This window comes from Propithecus coquereli, unplaced genomic scaffold (genome assembly GCF_000956105.1).
Source record: "Propithecus coquereli isolate 6110/MARCELLA unplaced genomic scaffold, Pcoq_1.0 Scaffold34, whole genome shotgun sequence".
NCBI lineage: Eukaryota > Metazoa > Chordata > Mammalia > Primates > Indriidae > Propithecus > Propithecus coquereli.
Genome location: NW_012149063.1, coordinates 10,679,469 through 10,688,463, shown reverse-complemented (window position 1 = coordinate 10,688,463; position 8,995 = coordinate 10,679,469). Strand labels below are relative to the sequence as shown.

At 33.6% G+C, this 8,995-nt stretch overlaps 1 protein-coding gene across 1 annotated transcript in view; it reads right to left on the bottom strand.

The window, feature by feature from the left end:
- Nucleotides 1–3,085: 3,085 nt before the first annotated feature.
- RBM45 (RNA binding motif protein 45) overlaps nt 3,086–8,995 on the bottom strand; it is a 14,692-nt gene continuing 8,782 nt past the window's right edge. The window contains exons 4-9 of the mRNA XM_012650716.1: nt 8,415–8,537; nt 7,472–7,651; nt 5,329–5,458; nt 5,069–5,153; nt 4,698–4,861; nt 3,086–3,286 (exon numbers count right to left, since the gene is read on the bottom strand). Of these exons, the coding sequence (XP_012506170.1) occupies nt 3,094–3,286; nt 4,698–4,861; nt 5,069–5,153; nt 5,329–5,458; nt 7,472–7,651; nt 8,415–8,537 (875 nt within the window). The 3' untranslated portion in view covers nt 3,086–3,093. The remainder of the gene's footprint in view (nt 3,287–4,697; nt 4,862–5,068; nt 5,154–5,328; nt 5,459–7,471; nt 7,652–8,414; nt 8,538–8,995) is intronic.

Below are 8,995 nucleotides of genomic sequence, written 5' to 3'. Positions count from 1 at the left end.
AAAAAAAAAAAAAAAAAAAAAAGAAACACCTTTGTGTTTCATTAAGGAATAAAAAAAGGTTGTCAATTACACTATGGCATACAATTGATATAAAAATGTTTCCAGTTTCAGAGGTGTTAAAATGTGAAAAAATGTGCATCTCAAAATCAATGAAATATGTCATTTAGTCAAATTCTAAAACTATTAAATTTTTTCATTCTTGTCTTTCACATAAATAAGTCATGATTTAGTTATGCAAAGAAAACTTTATTTCTGCTACACATAACAACATATTGCTCTAAGAAACAACTACTATGTTAGTTTTAGCATTGATATATGGATTCAAAAATACATGTCAGCAATCCCTGCTTCCCAGACAAAACAATGCTGTGCACAGACTATTGGGTATATGAAAAAAAAGCTGTCAACTGTCCACAGGGAGTGCGTCCAGTCACATTTTCAGTCAGTCAGCTGAGGATTATGTCATTATTTAGTTTTTGTTCTGTAGAAAGAACACAACACAAGTATGAAAATCATCACCTGAAAGGAAATAGCTGTTGTATATAGTATTCCTAAAATGTTAGGAATTGTTCCCTTATTTCAGTATAACCAATGTTATTTGCTTAATCATAGATGCCTCAAAATAAAGAAAACCAAACTTATTCAGAAGGATGATGCAAGCAGGTAGTGAATTTCCAGAGGTAAAATGCTGTGAATTAACACAAAATCCGATGCTCTGAAATACTAAAATTTCTATTTTTCTCAAATAGAAAGAGAAATACATTTTGGACATCAGAGCCATCTCAAAATAGAACAACTATTTTTAAAGTTATATTCTTAGATCAGTTTCTTCTTCTATTTCCTAGGCGTGGCTCATTTAATCCCAGGTTTATTCCTCAGAGGCAAGAGGAATTAGCTTTCACGAGCTGTGTCTGTGTCCTCTCAAAATTAAAGAAACAAACAAAAAAGCACCTCCGCCCCCCTAAAAAAGTCACAATTATGTAAAGTTTGGAAAAGTCTTTCACAGTATTTTATCAAAACTTAAAATAAGATATATATTTAATACACCAACAAACGAGAAGAATCTCAGTATGGAGTCCATTGTAAGTAGAAGATCTGTGGCAAAAATAAATTAAAAAGCCACATTGCAATTAGAAGGAACTCAAAACCAGTGTAGCTAATTATATCCTACTCAAATAACCATTTTCAAGTAATCTGACCCTACTTAATCTTTGCCCTGAATATTTAAAACAGTTCAAAAAGGGGAAGAATGATAGATTTATATTTTTATGAATAGCCATGCTGAAAAACATGCAATTTCTCTAATGTAGGAAATTGGATGAATTTAAGGGGAAATATATAGCATTATAAGGCTTAGTTCTCGTAGCACCAGCTGGCCATGAGATAGTTTTACATCATCAAACTTTTAGTTTCTGATCATTGATGTCATTATTTGGGATGAGATGACATCTCAAAGGTTTTACTGAAACCACAAATGCAAGAGTTTTAGCTTACACTTGCAAAGCCTTTTTTTTTCATTTTACAAGGAATTTTGCCAATTCATTGTCTCTCAATAACCCTACAAAAAAACCTAAGCCTCAAAAAGGTGAAGAGACCTGCCCAATCCTAGTAAGTGGGCAGATCTGCTGGTTTTAAGCCCAGTATTCTCTTTAATATGTAAATAATCATCAGGAAAGGCTCCACCATAAGATTAATGTATATATTTTTCTTTACTAAGAAGTCTATATTGTCGTCCTTTTTAAGGACAAAGGTTTGTTGAACAAAATCAATTGAAATATATAGGTAATAAATACTAGAATAAACGCATTTTTTGCATGCTATAGATAGCTTGTCTAAATAGAATTCAATTCTTAGCATTTTATTCATAAACAGGAAAAACTGCTTGTTCATTCTTTTTCACTGGCAATTTAATATTTCTAGGGTTAAATTGCTAACAATTCATAATGTAATGAGAGTGGTTTTTGTCATTCAATAAAACATTTAAAAACATTTTAAAATTAGGATTATTCACAAAGGGCCCAATGGGCACTTTCTATTGCCAACTGCCTTCTATGAAGGAGGAACTAATCACCTGACTTGCTTTGAGAGGAAAGGCCATCAGCAGGAAGGGCTGAGAGGACTCGTTCTGACAACCGCTAGCTCACGTAAGTGGTCAAAAATAAAACCTTAAGTGAAAAAAAGAAATGGGTGCAAGCCAGTAACTTCAAACCAAACTCAAAGTGCTTGTCAACTACTGCTATTTGACCTGTAGGAGACTTGGGAAGCTGGAGTGTGTGAGAACAGGGAAACACCTTCCCATGAAACTCCGAATTCATTTACAGAATAAAAAAGTCTAACTTTAAGGAATGTCTCTTCAAACCATAGGGATATAAAATGTCACAGAAAAAAAAATTATAGTTTGATTTTTGAAAACTAATAGGAAAAGGAATTCATATGGCTGTATATATTATTATTTATAATAGATAAGAGTTTTTGGTAAATTGTCTTGTTTAAAAAACATATATACCTGCACATGAGAATATTTTCTGGATGTATATATAGTTTTAATGCACAAACTCACAAATATAAGTCCAGAAAACAACAACATTTAGGTTCAAAAGGTCCAAAAAAAGATGTATTTGATATTGCTTTTTAGGTATTCATTAGTGAGAAATCAAAACATTCTCTATAAAGACTGTTATAAATTACATCAATTCATAACTCAAGATACCAATTCTTCAAGTTAAAAATCTTTAGAAGCATTTACTTTTAAAGTTTATGTAAGCACGTAGTAAAAAGTCCAATTCTTAAAACTTAACATATTCACAAACAAAAACTATTTAACTTTATAAACTGAAATTTGATTTTATTTCATAGAAGAGCAAAAGCATTCTTCCCGTTAATGTCAACATTTTTTTCAGTAATTTAAGTTTAAAAGATAGATTGTAAAAATCACTTGGCTTTATCAGCTGAGTTTTAAGTCAAAGTGTTTTTAACAGACAACTTATCAATTACTAAAAAGTCCATAATTAAAGTACTTACACATATTTCTCTTGCTAAACACTTTAGCCAGTATATATTAAAATTCAGATTAAAAAGTGCTTACCTCAAAAATCAGTAAGTTCTTTGCCGTTTGTTAGATTCTTCTCTTGGGGAATCTGCCAGCATAACTTTAAGTCTGACCCCATTGAGAATCTTTCCATGTAAAGTGGCAATGGCATCGTTAGCACTTATTCTATCTGCATACTTGGCATACCCCACATTCTTTCCTGACACAAGGTAAACTTCGATCAGGTTACCAAAACGACTGAAATAAAGTGAAAAAATCAACTGAAATTGATAAACACAGCTGCTCAGGTCTAAAACCTGGGGTCCATTGCTGACTCCTTTTTCACCCTTCTCCCCACATCCAACACATGATTCATGTCAATCTTCTTAAACATACCCTCAGTCAGTCAGTTCTCTTCATTCTCACTCAGGTCTCTTTCCTTATTGGGACCATCATCTTTCCTTAGATTACTCTAATACCTTCTTCACTAGTCTCCTTGCCCCTTGGGCTTGGCCCTTTCCAATCCATTATCCACCCTGTCCTCTGAGTGAGCACAGATGTGATCATTTACTCCCTACAAATCCCCTCAGCGGCCCCTCATTGCCTTTAGGGTAAGAACAAACTTCTTAAGATAGCTCCAGAGCCTTTCCTGACACAGACCTTGGCCTCTTTAGTTTCACCTTCCCTTACAATCTCTCAAATTCCATACTCTAATGACCTCCTTTTACTGTCTCCCTGGCAGGAATAACCATCCATACCCCCAGCTTTCTTCCATGGTGAAATTATTTGTATCCTTCAGCTTTCCACCTGCACCTTTCTTCTCTCAAGCAGCTTTCTCCAGAGTCTCTAAGGTAAGTGCCTATCCTACGTATTTCATACATTCCTTAGCATAGCACCAATGTCTCTAGGTGGTAATTTCCTATTTACTTACTTGTCTTCTACATGAGATTAGCTCTAAGAGGACAAAGACTATAATATAATGTCTTGTTCACTTAATATAATGTTTTGTTTACATAATATCTCTAGCACTCAGCACAGTGCCTGTGGGGCACAAAGGAGAGGTACAAGAAAAAATCTAAATAAATCAGTTAAATAAAGGTTAAAATATTTGAACCACATCCCTGATATTTTGTGCAGCTCTTTAAAAAGCTTCCTATCTATCTGTTTAATTCACTAATATTCTTATAAGGCAGACGGGAAAAATACCAAGAAAAAGCTAAGGAAGGAGTTATACTGATTATATATTTTTCCCTACAATCAAGTAATTATTTACTCAATGTGATTACATAATCCTTAAGGACCCAATAGTGCACTGACAAAATAGAAGATGCTTAGTAAACACTGTTCAGTTGAATTACAACTACAAAAAAAAAGATATGTAAAAAGAATTCTAGTGGACAGGTCTATGCAGACGTGTCTTCTACAGAGAGACAAATGATTGTCCATTTTATATCTTCAAAATGAAAGGTGGAAAAGGATGTGTGACTGACAAAAGAAAATGATCAGAAATTGAAAAAAATGACACAAATAAGTTTTTAAAACCACAGAATAAATCATCTCTACCTGTTAGGTAGCGGATGAAGGAAGTGTCAAGATTGTGAGAATGCTTAAATTATTAGTTTAAATAAATTATATAAAAAACCATAACTTTGTAGAATTGAAATCTTACCAGAATATATCTTCTAATACATCTAAAGGTAAAGGATGAGGATTAAACACGATAAAAAGTCTTTCTTTCACGGGAGTTTCAGGAGGGGCTTTTTTTTTGCATGGTGGAAGTACAACATCAGTCTGGATTTGCGGCAACTGTGATCCAGAACTTCCTCCAAATTGCTGTTGAACAGTTAGGTACAAAATAAGAAAAAGAAAAACTGCACTTTAGGGATTTCTGGCCAAGAGCTAAAGACACATGTGTATCATGGCACCTATGTGGTTTTCTACTATACCTCTAAAAATTGTCTTACACAGGTAATAAACAAAGGTCACATATATTTTATACACTATTGATGTATTAGAAAAGTTAAATCCTTACCTACTTACCATAAATTGCTGCTGACTTGGGTTATTCCACACCATTGATGCAAGCTGTGCAGCTACCATCTGTGTTGCCATTTTTCTAAGGAGACTGGAGATAATAACTGATAATTTACAGAAAACTAGAAATATTCAGTCTCTTAACAGTAACTTGTTTTGTGTGACTTTCTCACCTGAGAGGTCAACTGTTTTCTATTTTTTATTCTTCAAGTCATACTCATGTACACCCAAAGCTTGGCTTTAGGCACTCCTGGAATGGTACTTACTCTGTTGCATTACTTCCATCATCAATGAAGGAAACACCTATCCGATTGCCAGGAGGGTACTGAAATCCATGTAACTTGTATTTTGCATAAATAGCTGATGCTACATTAAAATACTGAACTACTCCATGACCTAAAATAGAGAACACACAGAAATGAAAAGGAAAGCATTTATTACCAAGGATACATGTAGGAAAAGAAAGTATGAAAAAAAAAATAAAAATAAAAAAGACAAAAAGACAAAAAAAAGAAGGCAGATTGAGTGCCTAAGACCTATGTTACAATGTATCTAAAAAATGAAACACTTTAGAACCCTAGTGTCACACAACTAGTAAATACAGAATCAAATGTATCAGAAAATACAGTTGTGTTATTCATTGTGAAACACTGTACTCCTAGAAAGTAAGCCTAATTCAGATTTTGGGGAAAATATAAACATGATATTTAAAGGAAAATGGAATATTAGCATACATTCTGTCTAATCAATTTAATTTTAGGATATTGGCTTTTTGAATATGATACTGATATACCTAAAAACCTAAATTTTTATTATTTGAAATCTACTTCTGAAATTTTAAAATTTTCCCTATCATACTGGGTAGGAAATGAAATGAGAAGTGATATTTGAAAGAATACATATTCATCTTGGCTAGCTGCAGTAGAGGGAGGAAAAGTGATTTGAATGAAAAGCAAAAGGTAGGGAACAGAGGGTCTCCTATCATTAAGTCACATATTTCACATTTCTTTGAAGAGATGTCAGCTAAGGGGGCAGATTTCAATTCAGGAGCAGGAGGCTACATAAATTGAAGGAAATTTTACAGGAGTCCTTAAATGGACAGCCAGGAGCTTGTGAAACAACCAAAAGGTTTTCATGATATATTTATAATATAATCCGCTTTGGGAAAAAACACTTATAATTTTATGTTCCTCTAAATTCAAACATCCAATGTTTTAATGAAATTAAAACACAAAACTCAAAGGACCATATAAAATTATTTCAAATAGGATTCTAATTATATGATGACACTTCTATTAATAAACAGATGTTCTCATACTTTCCAGGCACATCCAAGCAGAGAAACAATATAGAAGGTATAGAAACAAATATACTTCAACCTACCAGATAAAAAAGAGGGAAAACACAAATAGAACTTTCTATGAATATAACAAATGTGCCAGAAAATACAAAATGTGTACCTAGTAAGTCTTAGAACAGAGGATGATAGCATAAGATCGGGTTAAGGTTAGAGATGGCCCGAAGTAGGTTCAGAGGGACAGTTCTGCTAAAAGACCAGTGATGGGTAGGTAACAGTGAGTATGTGGGGGTATCTGTGTGAAGGGTGAAGTTACTTTAGGCCTACTGGTCCACGTGATCAGACTCACTTCCCTAGTTTCTCCTCAATACCTATGTCACTCTCAAAGGACTAAATCAGGTATACCTATAATACTGGAAGAGATGCCAATCAAGTATGATATTTCTCTACCACCTCTCACTTCCAATTCTTTAAAAATCAAAAAACTCTTACATTTATGAGTGCCAATTACATACCAGGACTTGCATTAGGTTATTTTACATTTATTATTTCTAAGTCTTACTTAACGCTGGTAAAGAAGGTATTGATCCCATTTTACAGATGAGGAAAGAAAGGCTCATAGAAAATAAGCAACTTGCCAAGGTCTCAAAGCTGTATGTTATTGCCAGGATTTGCATCTGAGTAGTCTGATGTGACTTATTAGGGGTATAAACTCGTTTTGAGGTATAAAGTTTAAGAGAAAAGAGACTTTAGGATGAATGAGGAGGAAATTTTGAGTTTCATAACTCGATTTAGCATTAACTAAGAATATATACAGAGATCCTACTGAGGTGTTTTTGTTGTACAACAAAAAACAGAATGCTCTATTTTGTGGGAATTAAAATATTTTTTCAAGTGAATGACTTTGTAAAAATAACATATATTCCCAGGGGTTTGTTTATTAGGCATCACTGTATTTTAAAATCTAAAGTAGAGAAAAAGGAAACGTAAAATTCCTGTCACACAAATGTAAAAGTAACAGGAATTTTACGTTTTGACATAAAAGTGCCACGAGAGAAAAGCCATTTTAACAAAACGCAGTATATTTAAAAAAAAAGAAAAAGACATTTTACCATAATTTGAATAAGGATCTCGTTGAACTTCGCAATATTCCAATCCTGGTACTATATCAAAAATGCTGAAAAGCTGTTCTTCAGTGAAGGGAACTCTCGATACAACTGACAAGCGTTTGGAGATAGCTTCCTGGCCTCTGTTGTCATTCTTGTCAAAACTCGAAAATTCAGATTGTTGTTCTCCAACAAGATAAAAAAAACAGTAAATCTTTAAATTTCAATAGATTCAAGAAGTCATTTAACATTTTAAGTATTAGAAAATAAAAAGTCCATTGCACTGAATAAAGACACTGCACTTTGTAGTATGCTTTTGGGGATCAGAACTTCCAGAAAGGACCAAGACAGGGAAACAGACAACTCTCCCCACTCCGCGACCTTAGAGGCAGAAATATACACAGAAATGCACATTTGATTTCACAGGAAGAAATTCAGCATGAAAAACTGGAAAATATGGCAAGTATTTTACTGAAAGTCTAAGCCAAATAACATTCACAGGCCTTACTTTTATTACTCATTTTTCCCTTTTTTTTAGCTTCTACTTTTGTCATTCTTCTTTCTGTAGCCCTAATTTTAAAGTGGCAGTAGTTTTGGGGCAAAATTTTATGATTCATACTTAGGGCATATCTGTACATGCCTTTTGTACTTTTTGTTCCACTGCATAGAGGCAGAAGCTCACTCAAAAAAGTGGCAGTGACATGTGGCAGTGGCAGTAGCTGACTATGCAGAGAATATATAAATAAACAGAGAAAATTATAATTGGAAATAAGCAAAATAAGTGTTACATATTAAGGACATTAGGAGTCATGACCAAATTTTTAGGAAAAAAATCTTATATTTAAGATCTTTATTCACTAGGTGAGATTTGCAGCTGACAACACAGTATTTTAAAAAACTCAAATTAGAGTGCATATACTACATACCCTATTAAAGGCAGCCCACTTACCAAAGGGAAACATATTTACTCTAGGTTCATGTCCCAGAGCCTCTTGCCTCATATTGCTATAATACTCTTGCTCAGAGGATTCAGATGCCTTATTTTTAGGTTCAGCCAAGATTGCTCTAAAACCTGGAAAAGAAAGTCCACGAATTTCAAGCTTCATAGCAAATTTAACATATCCACAAATATATCTGATTGCTAGTGCCTGACTTAGCTTTATAAATGTAATTGTACAAAGCAAAATCTATACAATGGCCATCTCTACCAGACCTACTTCTTTGCTTTCTGGAAGATGGCGAAGAATATATGAGAAACAGTAAGAATTCCAAATTATGGGTCAATTTAGACACAAAACACCAGCAATTCTATGCTATCCCTTCCAATCTCCCCCTATCACAAATGATATTATCATTCATTTGCCTAAGTTTCTCAACATCAAAATCCTATACAGCTTCTTCACATTTAATCTGTCACCAAGATTTTCTTCCTTTGAAACACATACACTTAGAATACGTTATCTTTCACTCTAACTTCTCTGTTGTTTTTTTTTTTTTTTTTAAGAGACAGAATCTTGCTCTGTCGCCCAG